General features: G+C 39.5%; 1 protein-coding gene across 1 annotated transcript in view; it reads left to right on the forward strand.

Annotated features, from left to right (window-relative positions):
- LOC121382189 (harmonin-like) overlaps nt 1-18,554 on the forward strand; it is a 63,850-nt gene that overhangs the window by 40,873 nt on the left and 4,423 nt on the right. Inside the window, exons 14-20 of the mRNA XM_041511711.1 lie at nt 1,990-2,163; nt 5,028-5,137; nt 6,545-6,682; nt 7,346-7,399; nt 14,739-14,841; nt 15,449-15,558; nt 17,242-17,297. Coding sequence (XP_041367645.1) covers nt 1,990-2,163; nt 5,028-5,137; nt 6,545-6,682; nt 7,346-7,399; nt 14,739-14,841; nt 15,449-15,558; nt 17,242-17,297 — 745 coding nt within the window. The remainder of the gene's footprint in view (nt 1-1,989; nt 2,164-5,027; nt 5,138-6,544; nt 6,683-7,345; nt 7,400-14,738; nt 14,842-15,448; nt 15,559-17,241; nt 17,298-18,554) is intronic.

Below are 18,554 nucleotides of genomic sequence, written 5' to 3' on the forward strand. Positions count from 1 at the left end.
GTCGCCCAATTTGCAAACTGGTTCATTTTGTTCTTTTTATTAAATGGTATTGTATACATAAATGTTATCGCACATTGCTGGTAATCCCAATGATCCGTAAAGTATTTCGTTTCTTGATCAGCTCTTAAAATAGTTTATAAAAATGTATGTATGATAATTGGTGTACTTGTACTACTTGTAAAACGTGAACCGTGGACCAAAAACTGAAGACCGAAACGAAAATAAAAAAACGAACTGTCCCATCCCTAGCCTGCAGTAGTCAGAAGGTTAAACAAAAAATATATCAAAAACATATTTCATTGTTACGATGTACAAAACAAGTCATTTGAACAAAATTAATACCAAAAGTGAAAAACATTAAATGCATGCATTGTCAATATATTTTCTATTCATGTAACAAATATAGTTTTAGTTTGTATTAAAAACCAAATTCATTTGGTAATTGGATGTGTTATTTGGTAGTCCATTTCATACCATTGAACCAAAGTTTCTAAAAATTATTTTAAGTATTTTTGTTTTAAGTTCTAAAAAAATACTCATTCAAATACTCATAACATTCCTCTGATTGTATCTGTTATGTTCTTCAGTATTGTAACTACTATTTGAAAGGTGTTTTACTGCTACAACATTTATAAATTAATAAACACTAAGTGTTGAATTCTAGTCTTGACTTTCATGCAGCATAATTGTGTAAAAAGTGATCTAGAGTGTGCCGAGCTTTCACATCAAGTATTCAGAGGCCTACGAGGCAATACTGTTTTGTCTTTTATGAGAGAATTGAACATCATTGGGATTGCAAGATGAAGAGTACTACAGAATAATGAGTTGGGTATTCTGTTTATTACCCATTGTCATTCTGGACATTATAACTAGTATACTGGTATACCACTATATAAATTTCAAACAATACATATCGCTATATTTTTCTAGCATACCAGTATATTGTGCTTATAATATATTTTGTATGTGTTTTAGTCACACATATTATTTTTGACAATTATTTTGTTAAACAAAACCTACCCAGCTTAAGAAAAGAAACAATAGCTTCCCTTGTTCGGAACACATCTTGATTGACTGGTGTATCATTTGATTAAGTTATACAAAATGTGCATGTACATGAAGTTAGAGCACTTTATAATAATTGAGAGTTGATCTTCACAATATATTGTGGTACGTGTTGCAAATCAGGTTCCCATAACTTATTTTCAAACAGTATTGAATTGTACAAATTTGTCATGCAGAGAACAAGAGATGGTGAAATATTATCAGTGTGATTCAATAACATGCTTGTTTTTAAGTACTGACACACCAGAACCAGTGTTGGTGTGATGTCAAACAGGATTTGACAGCCCGCAAAGACATTAACACCATCACCACTGTTGAATGAAAATTGGTTCAGGTATAGCATCATAGCACTATAATAATGAAAAAGACATTATGAAAAATCTTATTTTGCTCTGCATCTATCTGTCCATTTGGGTAATAATACTGTTGCAGACCTTTTTTTACAGACATGTACACAAAATATCCAGGTGTTTGTGTATGGGTGTGTGAGCATTTTAGAAAAAGTGGATCGTCAATAGATTATTTTTTATTTTTAAAGGAACCCTAATATGATGCTTTAAAACAAGTTTTCCCTTATATGTGTGTGTGTTTGTGTACACCTACATATGCATCCACTGTGTGTTAATTTAACTCATGAATTTTTGTATTGATATTTTTCATTACTTCATTTTTGCATTTACTTTAACTTGACACTCAATAGCCAATATATTTTTCATGTTGGGGTGTGGTTAAACATTCATATACCACTGCATATATCAAGGGTACAGGACTGGCAACATTACAAAATTTTGAATATTTTCTCAAGCAGACAATGTTTTTGTTTCTAATGTGGTTTTGTTTAGTGTTTTATACCAATATAGAAAACCAGATTCCAATTTAAATAATCTACACTACATGTGTTGTCAATCGTTCTTTCCTTCATAGGTCACAGAATGAATATTAGTGCTGATGTTGAACCGACTGTCTTTCGATCGACCCCTCCCCCATCACCAACTGTAGAGCCAGACTTTCCACCACCCCCACCTCCACTTGTTGACACTGCAGAGGAAGGAATCACAAGCTTCTCTGTGAATAAATCACACGACACTGAACTAGAGGGTTAGTGATCTCAGAACCACCTTATATAACAAATCACATGACACTGAACTAGAGAATTAGTGATCTCAGAACCACCTTATGTAACAAATCACACGACACTGAATTAGACGGTTAGTGATCACAGAACCACGTTATATAACAAATCACACGGCACTGAACTAGAGGGTTAGTGATCTCAGAAACACGTAATATAACAAATCACATGACACTGAACTAGAGGATTAGTGATCTCAGAACCACCTTATATAACAAATCACATGGCACTGAACTAAAGGGTTAGTGATCTCAGAACCACGTAATATAACAAATCACACGACACTGAACTAGAGGGTTAGTGATCTCAGAACCACGTTATGTAATAAATCACACGACACTGAACTAGAGGGTTAGTGATCTCAGAACCACGTTATGTAATAAATCACACGACACTGAACTAGAGGGTTAGTGATCTCAGAACCACGTTATGTAATAAATCACACGACACTGAACTAGAGGGTTAGTGATCTCAGAACCACGTTATGTAACAAATCACACGACACTGAACTAGAGGGTTAGTGATCACAGAACCACGTTATATAACAAATCACACGGCACTGAACTAGAGGGTTAGTGATCTCAGAACCACGTTATATAACAAATCACACGGCACTGAATTAGAGGGTTAGTGATCTCAGAACCATGTAACATAACAAATCACATGGCACTGAACTAGAGGGTGAGTGATCACAGAACCATGTCATATAACAAATCACATGGCACTGAACTAGAGGGTTAGTGATCTCAGAACCACGTAATATAACGAATCACACGACTCTGAACTAGAGGATTAGTGATCTCAGAACCACCTTATATAACAAATCACATGGCACTGAACTAGAGGGTTAGTGATCTCAGAACCACGTAATATAACAAATCACACAACACTGAACTAGAGGATTAGTGATCTCAGAACCACCGTATATAACAAATCACACGACACTGAACTAGAGGATTAGTGATCACAGAACCACGTAATATAACAAATCACATGGCACTGAACTAGAGGGTTAGTGATATCAGAACCACTTTATATAACAAATCACACGACACTGAACTAGAGTATTAGTGATCTCGGAACCATGTTATATAACAAATCACACGACACTGAACTAGAGGATTAGTGATCTCGGAACCACGTTATATAACAAATCACATGGCACTGAACTAGAGGGTTAGTGATCTCGGAACCACGTTATATAACAAATCACACGACACTGAACTAGAGGATTAGTGATCTCGGAACCACGTTATATAACAAATCACACGACACTGAACTAGAGGGTTAGTGATCTCAGAACCACGTTATATAACAAATCACACGACACTGAACTAGAGAGTTAGTGATCTCAGAACCACCTTATATAACAAATCACACGGCACTGAACTAGAGGGTTAGTGATCTCAGAACGACGTTATATAACAAATCACACGGCACTGAACTAGAGGGTTATAGTGATCACAGAACCATGTAATATAACAAATCACATGGCACTGAACTAGAGGGTTAGTGATCTCAGAACCACGTAATATAACAAATCACACGACACTGAACTAGAGGGTTAGTGATCTCAGAACCATATAATATAACAAATCACACGACACTGAACTAGAGGGTTAGTGATCACAGAACCACGTAATATAACAAATCACATGGCACTGAACTAGAGGGTTAGTGATATCAGAACCACATTATATAACAAATCACACGACACTGAACTAGAGGGTTAGTGATCACAGAACCACGTAATATAACAAATCACACAGCACTGAACTAGAGGGTTATAGTGATCACAGAACCACGTAATATAACAAATCACACGGCACTGAACTAGAGGGTTAGTGATCTGAGAACCATCTTATATAACAAATCACACGGCACTGAACTAGAGGGTTATAGTGATCACAGAACCATGTAATATAACAAATCACACGACACTGAACTAGAGGGTTAGTGATCTGAGAACCACCTTATATAACAAATCACACGATACTGAACTAGAGGGTTAGTGATCTCAGAAACACGTTATATAACAAATCACACGACACTGAACTAGAGGGTTAGTGATCTCAGAACCATGTAATATAAGAAATCACACGACACTGAACTAGAGGGTTAGTGATCTCAGAAACACGTTATATAACAAATCACACGACACTGAACTAGAGGGTTAGTGATCTCAGAAACACGTTATATAACAAATCACACGACACTGAACTAGAGGGTTAGTGATCTCAGAAACACGTTATATAACAAATCACACGACACTGAACTAGAGGGTTAGTGATCTCAGAAACACGTTATATAACAAATCACACGACACTGAACTAGAGGGTTAGTGATCTCAGAAACACGTTATATAACAAATCACACGACACTGAACTAGAGGGTTAGTGATCTCAGAAACACGTTATATAACAAATCACACGACACTGAACTAGAGGGTTAGTGATCTGAGAACCACCTTATATAACAAATCACACAGCACTGAACTAGAGGGTTAGTGATCTCAGAACCATGTAATATAACAAATCACACGACACTGAACTAGAGGGTTAGTGATCTCAGAACCACCTTAGATAACAAATCACACGGCACTGAACTAGAGGGTTAGTGATCTGAGAAACGTGATGGTTCATATATCCTGGTCTTTAATCTACTAGTCGTGGGACACTATTTGGAATGTAAAATAATTAATTCTGGTTAGTGTGATCATTTTATCAAGCATGTTCAATGGAAACAGATATTAGCCCTGCCAAGCTACGTCCCAGTATAATGCTTACATCATATACATAATGTTAAGTCACACATTAGTTTGATTTTGCAGGAATAACCCATTTTTCCAAGCCTGAGGAGTCGGTGATGACCTTTGAGAGTGAAGATGTGAAGACTAGTACAAAACAGGAGACACAGACATCGGACATTTATCGAAAACAGGTTTATTTCAGTTCTTTGTCTTCAGTCTCCAGTTAAACATCACTAGTTTTGTGTCTTGTCTTTACCATTATTCACAATAACTGCTTTTCTGACTAGAATTGTTTTTGAAAATAAACTACAAGACATATCCGAATATTTCATGATTTTCTTGGTTGGTAAAATGGTCAAATTTATTATCAAATTAACTGTCACAATCAGCTATCAATTCCTGAAAATAACTGCAAAGTTCCACCATTGTTGTCAAGTGAAAATACTTGCCGAAAAATACATTTTCAACTCAAAATTCTAAGATATTTCTCATGCAAAAACAGAAAGCTAAGCGTCCATTATGATGATTAGTCTCGATCAGTGTTGTTCTATTATTATTTCCGGTCAGTGTCTTGTGTAAAAGGGTAGGAAATATGAATGAGTGCATGTACTGTATACAGTATTATCATCCATTAAAGGCTTTTGTAGGAGATATCGCTGGCACTGATATTTGCGATATCTCCTACGATATTCTTCTTGGAGATATCGCTTCTTATAATCTTGTTTGGTCAAATGTCACAAGACATTATTTTGTTACGTAACTGTGTTTCAATGCTAAACCTATCATTAGTGATGTCACACAACTGTCGTTCTGCTAGTTAACGAGTCTACCGCTGCCAAATATAGTAACATTCAGCCTACATTGCTGACATTGTTTACAATTGTTACAAATGAAAAGAATGATAATGGAATATAAAAAGAATACCCCCATGTGACTTGTAATATCATAATTTATCAGCACTCGTTGAAGAAAGTATAAAAATCCTCAGCAAGCCTCGGATTTCATACTTTGATCAACTCGTACTGATAAATTATGATATCACAAAACACTTAGGGAGTATCCTCTATTACACTGTCAGCTTGCATGACATCGAGCGAGATATCTCACCTGCAGTAGACAGAAGGTTAAATTAACATTACTGGGACAAATGTAACAGTAGAAGCAAAGAGGCATAAGTACAAACTCTGTAAATTATGTGATATATATTTGTACGTTTGCTAAATCGTGATAACATAATTAGTATCAACAAGTCATTGGTTTGTAAGCAGCAAATCATCACGGAATAAATTTGAAAGATACTTTCCCCATTTGAGTGACCAGTGGTGGGTAATAATTACAAACTAAGTACCTAATATTTGTTCTTCTGGTCTGAGTATATATGTAATGACAGAGAAGTTACAGTACCTAGATGGTCATGGTAACAAAAATTAAATGATGAGTTTTATCCAGTATTAAAATGTATTTTTTATGACACTTTTTTCTTCATTTCATCAACATTCATGATCATGCTAGTCTGCATTCAATCCTTTTATAAGTGGATACATGAGCTGGATGCAGTATGCATGGTTACACAGTTAATTGTAATTCGTATGACATAGCCTGGAGTTCTTGGTGGTCGTGGTGCTATCTTGGCTGCACGCCAGGCTGGACTGGCTAAAGGAGGCCCAACACTCCTGGGTGCGGCAGATGTACAGACACATGCCAACATGGACAGCACAGATGATCCATATGCTTTGGTAACTATTTAATGTAGTCATTGTCATGTATTAATCTGTTGTTTTATACATCTTGATGTTTTATATAAGTTTGATGTTGTTGATGTTTACTTTAAGTTGGTAATGAACACTTTGTATAATGATGTCGTCACATGGAACACTCACTCCCCGAAAAATTACTCATTGATCAGCTTTTGTTCTGTGTACTGAATGCCCATGTGTAGATAGATAGATAGATATCTAGTTTAACATGCCACTAGGGTTTTGAACAAGCCCATCCCGAGTCCAACCTCCGATAAGATCTGTAGCCCGACTCGGGACAGGAACATGTGTAGAAATGCTTATATGGAAAAGGTACTGTGGATATGCACTATATCAATCAACTTGCACATGTCATTGTTTTAATGGAAAGCTGGCCTAATACTTGATTAATGTCCATGATAGACCTGCACTGGAACAAGCAGGAAGTCTTCACTTTGCGTCCATTTGTTTTACTTGAAAATTCTTTGTGTAATATCATTTATTAGTTAATACACATATCTGGCATTTATAATATTTATTTTTTAAATTTTCATTACAGTTACATGTATGGATGTGAGGTGGGATGGGTATATTCTGTTGCATTTTTGTTGTATTTAATTCATCCTGGATATGAACAGTAAGTTACGGACTTTTCTTCCTCAGTTTCCCCAAGACCAAGTAGAAGGCAAGAAGCTGTGTATTGTGGAACTGATCACAGTGAGTACCAAGTTTCTCAACAGAGGACATTGTCAGTGGTTAATTCATATGCACAATTTGTATTAATATTTTGCAGTACATTCATTGTTAATGTTTTTAGGAAGAATGCCTTAATTTCAGCTGCACACTGACTGTAAATTGAGAATTCTGTGATTATAATCACAAGTCAACAATGTTTCAATCTCCAGAATGCAACCATTGTGGTGATGGGACCTTTCTATACTTTCATTGTTTGCATGATTTTTGTGAGAATATGTCATGCAAATGTAGTACAGAGTAAACCCTCAAGACTGGACCCTCCTCAAAACCAGAATTCTCTCAAAACCGTAAAATTTCCATTGTCCCAAGACTTACGCATCTTTTAACACTAAAGTTTACCTCTCTAAACAAGAAACCTCTTTAAACTGAACACCGGACAAATAATTCAGTCCCAAACTCTTTATTTAGTGCAGTTTGTTATTCCAAAAACCCGATGACCAGACCGTTGTCAATCATTATGGCGCCATTAATTGTTTTGTTTATTGTCACTTCGCCATCTTCGGCCAGATAACCTGAATGCAAACATATCTGGTACAATATGCACATGTATGCTCAGGTTAGCTATTAGATGTTATGTTACATATGACTGGGTATGGTTAGCAAATAACTATTAAGCAATTAAAGATCAAGCGATAGCTTTGATATCCATAACACACATATTTCTAGTTTGCTTCAAGGATAGACAAAACAACAGTGAATTTAATCCATCTTGTCCATCTTGTGTTAGAATTTAATAGTCTTATTCAACCTACCGTACTAGCACAACAACAATGCTATACGACCCTGAGTTATAACCTCCACTGCAGAATTATCTCCCCTTGCCGGATGTATGACCTACACCCGCGCATGGGTAGACCGTATATCCTCGTTTTTGATTCAAAGTCCGGAATTGCAGTCGTGTTTGAGTTTTGCTCTAGTAAACTTTTGTCAAATTGTTTAATTTGTAATTTTGTTTTACTTACTCTGTCATACGAGGTCTTTTGGGGGTGGAAGGTTAAGAAGCTGTCAAGAGAGGATGATTAGACGTGAACGGGATGGGTGGAGCACAGTGGCAACCTCCGGGGTCGTGCGCCATACTGACTTGCCGTCAGTTGGCAAGTCGGTGTCCAGTTCAAAGAGCTCATGGACAAGTGGTAGGCGCAAAAGCGCCTCCTCGTCTGTTCGCCATCTTCATGGTGATACCAGTAAACCCGTTACGGTTGTAATGGGGGTGGTCATTCGGAGGGAGTGCAGTCGTGGCGAGAACGACTGTGTCTCTCAGTTCCGACTCCCATCTCGCTGATGGGGGCAGGGTTATCGGTCCTTCTGTGGAGGGGTCGGTTAGCTCTAGAATCACGTCCGCTTTGCAGCGCCGTTCGTCTCGCCAGACTTATGGTGGAGGGTTGGTCGTAGCGTCCGAGGGCGCTGTTTTGACCAACGCACCTTTCAGCGCTACTTCAGTGATAGAGCCACTTGACAAAATCGCAAAGTCTCACAACATTGTCTCGGTCACGGAGCCGGGTGGCGTTGTTTCGGTTGCAACGCCAGTGTGCGTCCCTTCTGTTGTTGGGGCGCCTGTACAGTGTCATCAGCTTTTAGATCATTCGCATGTGGCTACGTCACCTGGGTTGGCTAATCCACACGTGGTATGTTGGGTTCAGAATTTGGCACAGGATTCGTACGTGTACAAATTTCCTGACGGTCTGCTTCGGCAGGGATCCAGGAAACTGCAGCTTTCTTGGGTGTGCCTGTTTCTACACCGATGGTCAATCTGGACCTGTCAGATCAGGATCAGGGTAGAGGTTCCTTGTGTTATCCCTCGACTGTGTGGGCGGAGCCTTTCGTTCAGGGTCCGATGGTTTCGGGTCGCCCTCAGGGGCGGACTCGGGGGGGACTATGTTTCTGTTTTTGAGAATTTCATGGTCTGGTTAGGGGAATTGCCTCCACCAACCCCTCCACCGCCGGGGTTTCCAGCGAGAACGGGGTTGGACCAGTTTGCGGATTCGGCCGTTCCGCATCGTCCTGCCCATGCAGTTTCATTTCCTTTACGGTAGGCTCACGGTGCGTCGTTTGAAAAAATTTCTTCTTCGGAAGAGGATTTTCCCACCGAATCAGTGTGTGGTTCGGAGGAAGGGTCGGCACCAGGTTCGGTGCTCGATGAGATTCCCAGTTTGGCCGATGGTAAGCCAGACGGCGATTATGATTACCAGGTGGTTCTTGGTTTTGTACGGGAACAGGTCCGACTGGTGTGCGTGGATGCAATTTTGTTGGAGAAGACTGTTCAGTCGTACAAGGGTGTTTCTTTTTGAAACCGGCCTTTAGAGACGGACGCTCCGCGGCAGGATTTCAGCTTGCCGTTAGCGCACGAGGCACACAAATCTCTTATGGGGATTGATGCTTTGATTGTGGGTAGCGATCGTATTTTAGGGGCGGTGGTGGAAGAGTTTCCGGCAGCGTTAGCTACAGGGAAACTGTTGTCTGCTGCGAAGGTTTTGTCCACGTCTTCGTATAAAACATTGGGAGCTTCCTTCCTTTCACATCCAGCGGTCGTTTCCGCTAGGGTGAAGGCAGACTGCCACCCATCTCCTAATGTCAGTGTGCCACTCACAGATTTAGAGACTTTGGAAAGGTTATCTAAACTTATTTTTCAAGTCAATAACCATTTAGGTACGTTCCTATTTGGGTTAGATAAAGCAGTCACGGGTCTTCCGCCGATGGCTAAGGGTTGTTTGTTGGCGACTTCTAAAGCCTTTCATCACGTCGCTCAGCTTGCTGGACGTGTTTTTGCCAACAGTCTACTTCTGCGTCGGGATCACTACCTGGTGGGACTGACAGCGATGGGTGTGGTTAAAATTACTTTCGTAGTCGCTCAGTAAGGGAAACCTTACTTTTTGGGACCAATTTTAACTTGGTCATGGACCAAGAAGCAGCAAAATTCGTCCCTGCTGCTCAGTCCCGAACTGCTTGTAAGTGCCAGGCGGCGTCTACTTTTAAGCCTCTACCTGTTAAGAAACCTTGACAGTTATCAGATCCCTGTGGTGTCTGATTCGGGTGTGCAGTCGGGTACTGCCCATGATTCGTCGAAACAGGGACGTTTTCGAGGGAAGTCGGCCCATTTTCGTGGTTCTGCTCGGTGCTTATGGAGGTTCCGTTAGCAGATCTTCCTGTGGTGGGCAGATTGCGCCATTTTGTTCAAAGTTGGTGCGAACTGCCAGATCTGGACCCATGGGTTTTGTCGGTTGTCCAAAATGGGTACAAAATTCCGTTTTCATCACCCCCTGCTCCACTGACGTCCTCCCCCCGGTTACCTGCGGTACCGTCTGTCGACAAAGAAGTACTTGTGGAGAAGATGGTTGTCGAGAAGAAAGCCATCCAGGAGGTGGATTTGGGCACTCCGGGATTTTATTCCCATCTGTTCTTTGCCCAGAAGAAGAATGGCGAGTGGCGGCCGATTCTAAACCTGAAGCCCCTGAATTCTTACGTCGTTATTCCATCTATGAAGATGGAGATGGTTCAGTCCGTTCGCGCTTTGCTTCAGGTGGGGGAATGGGCCTACCTGCATGTACCAATCCATCAAGATTTTTGGAAGTACTTGTGGTTCCTCTACGACGGCAGAGCTTACGAGTTTCGAGTTCTGTCGTTCGGATTGGCCACAAGCCCTCATGTCTTTACTCGGGTAGTAAAGGCAGTGGTGGGGCGTGTACATCTGTTGGGTATACGGATGCACAATTACCTGGACGATTGGTTAATTTCGGCGGCGTCACAGACGGCATGTCTCGTGGGCGTGGAGTTCGTGATCGACATGATTCTCCGATTGAGATATTTCACTTATCTCGGGGTGGTTTTCAACCATGTGGAGGTGTCCGTTCTTCCAACAGATTCGCGACTTCACAATTTCACCACGTTGGCGCAACGTCTTCTGGTGGAGCAAAGTGCGTCGGTGCGCACACTTCATGTGTTAATAGGCCATCTCGAATCGCTGGCGGCTATGAATGTGCAGTTCAGATGGTTCAAGAGACCGCTTCAATGGCATTTGTCCCGAGTGTGGGATGGTCTCAATTGGGATTTGGTGATACCATTGGAGCCTTGGTTTGTTCACCCGATCCAAGAGTGTCTAGTGGACAAGTGTATGTCCCAGGCCGTTCCTTTACACCCACTTTCTCCAGAGTTGGTCCTGTTTACCGATGCTTCCCATGAGGGGTTCGGTGCACACCTTTTGGATCAACATCTGTCAGAGGTGTGGACTCCTTCTGAGAGGAGTCGTCACATCAACCTATTGGAGATGGAAGCAGTGCGTCGCACTTGTCTCCATTTCAGGACAGTTTGTTGAGGTCGGACAACACGTCGGTTGTTGCATACCTCAATCGGTGGGGAGACACCAAATACCTGTCATTGAGTGTTGCAGCTTTGGAGATTCTGGAATGGTGCGACGATTGGGGAGTGGTGTTATCGGCCAAACACATTCCTTCATCCGTGAACGTCTTGGCGGACGCTTTGAGTTGTTGTTCCCCTGTTCAGACGGAGTGGATGTTGCACCGGATGGTGGCTTATCGAGTTCTTCAGTTGTGGGGGAGTCCTCAGCTCGATATGTTTGCCACTCGCCTGAACAGTCATTTGCCAGTGTTTGTATCGCCGGTACCAGACCCACTGGCACTGGAGTACGATGCGTTGAGCATGGACTGGACGGGACTGGATTTTTACACCTTTCCCCCACCAGTTCTGCTTGGCAAGGTTCTGGCAAAGATCAGACAGCATCCTTGTCATGTGATGCTCATAGCCCCGAGTTGGGCAGCTCAAGCCTGGTTTCCTCAAGCTCCTATCACTTTTAGTGCAGGAGCCGGTGCGGTTGCCGTTGATACCCAATCTGCTCAGTCAGAGACAGACAGAGTGGCATCCGAAGCTGGAGGTTTTCCGACTTCATGCGGTTGTCGGGGTTTCCCTCCGATACCAAGGCTTTTCTAAATGGGTTGCTGAGCTGGTCTCCTCCTCGAAGCGCCAGTCTACGGAGAGGGTCTACCAGTGTCACTGGCGTGCTTGGGTTCGTTGGGCGACTGAGAGGGACATGGATCCCTTGTCGCCTACTGTTAATTACTTAGGTGAGTACTTTTTGGCTTTTGTCCAGGAAAGACAGCTGAAGGTTCAAACAGTGAGAAGTCACCGGTCGTCCATTATCACTACTCTGTGGCAGTGTAGACGTCGAGATTTCTCAACGAAAATCTCATGTTGCATGATTTGCTTAAGTCGTTGCAAAACACGGTTGAGAAGCCTTCCATTTTGCCTAAATGGAATGTTTTTCTGGTTCTGCATGCACTGAAAGGCAAGCCCTATGAGCCTTTGAAATTTGCCAGTCTCCGTCATTTGACATGGAAAACTTTGTTTCTGGTCTCTAGCAGCATGCCGTCATATTAGTGAGATTCATGCTTTTTTGCATGACTTGGTGGATTACAATACGGACGGGTCAGTTACGTTAGTACTGATCCTGTTTTCATGGCTAAGAACCAGGTGCCAGGGGAAGAGTTTTCTCCGGCCATCATTCAGTGTTTATCTCGTACGTTTTCTACGGATAATTCTGATAGACTTCTTTGTCTGGTGCGGGCTTTGAAATTCTATTTGGAGCGTACTTGAAATCTCCGGCAAAACACTAAGAGACTGTTTATCTCTTTCACGTGCCAACCAGGAGATATTACTAAGAATGTTTTGTCGAGATGGATTGCTGCAACCATCAAACTGGCATATGAGAAGGTGGGTGATCATGTTCTGTGGAATTTCTTTGTTCGACCTCATGAGATTTGGGCTATTTCTGCTTCCCTTAATTTCCATGATTCATTGGACATTTTCAAGGTCATGAGTGCGGGGTTTTGGAAAGGTTGACACACATTTGACCGGTTCTATTTCCTTGATATGGCCGTTGGTCCGGACGGAACTCGGCGGATTCAATCAGTCATTGCAGGGCAGCAAGTTGTTTCAGTGTGCAGGGTCACGAGTAGGGGGCGACCCTTATTTCGTCCGGTCACTAGCAGCAGTCTTTCCGGGAGATAGTTCTCCACCTTCTGTTTGGAGAGTGGGGGTGGATGGTTGACTATCTGGGGCAGTCGAGTGTCTTTTACCATTACTTGGTGTGCGGGTTTCCTCACCTTGTTAAGTTGGTTTACTTTTAATTGGGGTTGTAATCCTTCAATTTAAAAGTCACTTTGACATTTTTATACCTCGTATGATGTGGGTTGCTTTTCACTGTATCATTACTTGAGACGAACACTACTGGTTGAATGGGTAAGTCCTCCTTGTTTTCTTACCTCCTCCCTTTAATGTTAAATTCTCTTGCTTTAACGGTGTTATGTCACGTTTGTTGTTGTGCTAGTACGGTAAGTTGAATAAGACTATTAGAAAATTTGTTTCTAATTTTCATTATTATTCATACTTACCTAGTACTAGCACAACAACCGTTACCTACCACCCGCCCCGAGAGTATTCTATAAAAAAACAAAATGGCAGACGGCAGAAAACTGCATGTATTTTGCCCTATGCTATCTCAGCGAGGTCGATACTGGCAACATATGTGGAATCTGTGTCACTGTAATGTTTTTTTCACAAATTGTGTCTAGACAAAATTTGGGGGAAATTAACAGTAATTAAAGGTAGGAGAGCAATTTATTGTAGTTGTTAACAATTTGGTTCAGACAGTAGCCCAGTGACACCCCATTTGTTTTTGCAGATATGTGTTTTGATATGCTTGTAGAATAAATAGGTGAAAAATTAGCACATTTTGAGTAGCAGAAATACTTGTAGTGTATGCCTTTAAAATCATTAAAAGGTTCTTTATTGGATTGTTAAGTGTTGGGATTCATATTCAATACATATATACAGCCAAATGTGAATAGGACACCAGCGGAAACAAACAAAATAGTATTGCATCAATGCAAACCCCTGGAAAATGGATACCTCTTGGTCCCATGGATGTCTGGTTTAATATTAGAGAAGTTTCACTACTATAATCAAAACAGTTATGTATTTTTATCTTTTTTATTTCTTTGTGTTCGCCTAATGAGCAGTCGGTCTAGGATCAATCCCCATTGATGGACCTATTGGGCTATTTCTAGTTTCAGCCAGTGCATCACAACTGGTATTTCAAAGGCTGTGGCATGTGCTATCCTGTCTGTGTGATGGTGCATATAAAAGATCCCTTGCTACTAATGGGGAAATGCAGCTTGTGTCAAAATTACCAAATGTTAGACATCCAATAGCCGATGATTAATAGATCAATGTGCTGTAGTAATGGTATTAAAACAAACTATAACTTTTAACTGTGTATTTCTTTGTTTAGGATAGTGTAAAACCTTTAGGATTGCAAGTGGAGGGAGGAATTGGAACACCACTTGTTGATAAGATTTTGGTTGCTGATCTCTATGGAGTAGCACATGACAGTGGTGAGTTTTAACACAGGAGATACTTTTAATTTTGTTTATTTACTTAATTTGAATAAAAATTAATGTTTTCTTATTTTGAGTTTATGGCTTTCTAAATGTGATGGTTTAAAGCAAGATATGTATGGTTTAGTGGTGGAGGGCTTGTCCTTCTATAATAAGTTATAATAGTCCAGGTGTGGATTCAACATGAGTTGAGTACCCTCACCATACACTCCAAAATACTTTTTTTTCTTCTCCTTTTTGTCTCACCTTTACAAAGTAAAAAGGTAAGATATAGGTATTACTTTTCCAACAGTAGTGAATGCATCAAATTGTGTGTTAAAGGTCGTATTTAGATTAATTTATCACAAATAATAAGTCCTAGATCAATGAAACTTGGTTTATAGTTGCACCTATAAATGTTCATCACAGTGCAGTTTATGGCAAGCGAGACATTGAATTTTGCACAATTCATGTTATTGTTTTTCTATCTATATCTTTTGCGTTTTACTTTTCTGATCTGGAAAAACAGCCCAGGCTCCAGACCTGTATGCCCAGGACAGCTCTAATTAAAGATATGATCACTGGATTAGAAACTAACATGTATATTTATTGTTGTGTCCTGTAGACCAGATAGAGAAAGGAGACCAGCTGATGATGGTGAATGGGCGCAGTCTTATTGGTGTTACAGAAGCACAAGCAAGAAATATTCTTCAGGAGGCAGAAGATACACCTGGGGTGAGATTGCTAAGATGAAGGTTTCAGGGTTTCGTACTTCCGATCTTGTTCTGCCACCTCAAGCGTTGTCTATGCATTGATGCTGCTTTGGGTTTGCCTCATGCCGGGGTTGGTAAACCATACACTGATTTTAAACATAGCAATACATCTTATCAACTTGACAAGATGATTGGAATGGTGTGGTTGCGAACAAGCTTCATTCTGTCAAGCCAGTCCTGGGTGTGGCAGTCTTCCTATAGGCAGTGCAGGAAGGATGAAATAGTCATACAATCAAACCCGTCCTAGCGGCCACCTGTAATCATTGGTCACCTGCCTTAAGCGGCCATTTTTTTCCCCTCCCAAGTGATTTTTAATGTAAATGCATGTGTAATAAGCTGTCACCTGTCTAGCGGCCACCTAAATCGGATCCCACATCGCTAAAATACCTGTATTAAGCAGCCACAGTAAATATTTACTATTATATAAAAGGATATTTTAATAGTAACAAGGTACAGTAAATAACCATCACACCTTCAGGAACACTAGACTCTGGAATGCATCTAATTGCCTCTGGGTAGGCTAAGCTTGACGTTTGTGGATTCACTTACATGTACTATGACAATACACTGATTGAAGAAGGATTTAAATAATTAAATGGAAAAAGAAAACAAATTTATTAAGAACGGTTAAATTAATACCTCCCAATTACCTTATTTTTTAAGGAGGCGACATGTCAAAAGTTGATTTATAGTCAACTGTGGAGCACACAACCATTAGCAGTACAGGCGGTAAAAAAAACAAAAAAAACTAACGTTTTAAAAACTATATGTGGTAACCTGTAATCAGCGCCCATCTGTCTTAGCGGTCACTTTTCTCTACTCCTTGTGTGACTGTTAAGACAAGTTTGACTGTACTCGACTCATTAATATATTCTGAAGAAAGATCCTCCACCTCAGTGTGAGCATTGTCAGTGTACTGACAGTGCATCACATTTTGGTGGAGTGCAGTCATCTCAACAAACTCGGAAAGATATATTTGGTAGAAGAAATGTGATGGAATCATTTCAATTCCATCCTGAACTTTTCATGAAATTTCTTCATACTGAATTTTATTCTAAATTTTAGTTTTACTAAACTGTGATTTTTGTTTTGTTTTGTTTTTTGAAATAGCTTTCCACAACTTTGTGTGTGTGTTGTGTGTGTGTGTGTGTGTGTAACCTTAATGAAAGAGCAAAAGCTAATAAATACATCCTTAGTTCGTTACTGAATTATTTTCGATTAACTGTAGTTTATTATTTGTTATTATTTGATTATGATGAGACTAAAGTTTAACAAAATATTTGCTAATCTTTCTAAAAATGTATTTTGTAAGGCAAGATTTATCATAACATCCTATACTTGTTTTATACAAAGAACTGTGCAAATGTTAATGTTAAGTTGTAGATGAAAACAGCATTTATATTTCAACAAAATTTGGTTTTTGAGGATTTGTAAGAGATAGAATGCCATACTCATGTCCATTAGATACCATTTATTTTACCGCTTAGTTTAAAAACGTATTTAACTTGATTTTGCTCGTGAAATATGTTTTGAAATAACTTATAAGATAAATGGTATCTAACAGTCACTCATATATTGAATAGTACTTACCGTTTTCTGTATTACAGCTTGTATTGAATAGTACTTACCGTTTTCTGTATTACAGCAAGCTGTGAAAATCATTTTTGCTAAAAGTGGACTTCTGAATGATGAAGATGCTATGTAAGTGAAAAGCATGTATATTTATAACTATGTAATGCATAAGTACATTATTATTTTAATTACATCATTGAGTTTGTTTCATATAAATTTTGGATTTATCAAGTAAAATGTTTTATATCTTTGTGCAAAAAATAATTTCGCTCATGACTTCTAGCATTAAAAAAAAAAATCCACTATTTATAAAATTCAGTAGCCTTAGTTAAACATGTATTAGTTCTACCACTGTTTATAAAGTTTATTTGTACCAATAACACTAGAATTAAAAAGTAGAACCTGAATATGGCCAAAACTCTTTTTGGTCTCTATATAATAGAGAATAAACGTCTAAATGTTCCACCAAAATTTCACTACTTTTGGCCAAATAGCCTTTGAGACGTATTAAAAACCAGATTTACTGGAATAATACAAAAGAATAACTAATGGTTACAATATGGTTCTGCCATTTAAGTGCTTTGAGCCCAAATAAAATTAGTAAAGGTTACAGTTAAAACATGCAAAATGTTACTGTACTTCTTACATTTATGGTTGCTAATAAACACATTCTTTAAATCTCTTAAATGTCATGTGACACTATTTTTGGCATGTAGATTAAATGTAAAATACAACACCTTTTTATGTGTACTGCCAGAATTGTTCAAATTAGTTTGATTAAAAACTGTTAACATTATCAGCAATGGGAAATGAGATGGCAAAATCTGACTGGTTACTGCTTGCATTATGCCAGACACATGGCTGTTAACAAAAGTAAAATGTTGTGACTGAAATTTCAAGGTACAGGGCATTCAAAATGGTAATGTTTTATATGACTATTGTAGTCCACTTTAAACATGTATTTCTCCCATCCCACACACTATTTTTTATTGGACAAAAACATTAATTTGATGGGTCCTGCAGTAAACCTATATTAATGGAAATAGTCCTATTAGGCTGACATTTTCTGGGGTGTTCTTTCATAAGCTACGGGCATTTTTTAAAAGTTTGCATTATTACCTGATATTATTTATTTAGGCTTGACCGCCAGCTAACGGACGGCAAATCAAATATTCAAATACATTTACATCGGGTGGCCCTTGTGTTATTGCAAATTCATTATGGGAGGGGGTTGTTAAAAATCAGGGTAAAAGCCAACGTCTGATACTGCCTGGATCAACTTTATTAAGTTTCAGTATCTGTAATACGCAATCTAATAATCTCCCAGCAGAACTATACTCCTCCAAAAAAGTTAAGGATCATATATTAAATATATAATATTTTCTT

This window comes from Gigantopelta aegis, chromosome 9 (assembly GCF_016097555.1).
Source record: "Gigantopelta aegis isolate Gae_Host chromosome 9, Gae_host_genome, whole genome shotgun sequence".
NCBI lineage: Eukaryota > Metazoa > Mollusca > Gastropoda > Neomphalida > Peltospiridae > Gigantopelta > Gigantopelta aegis.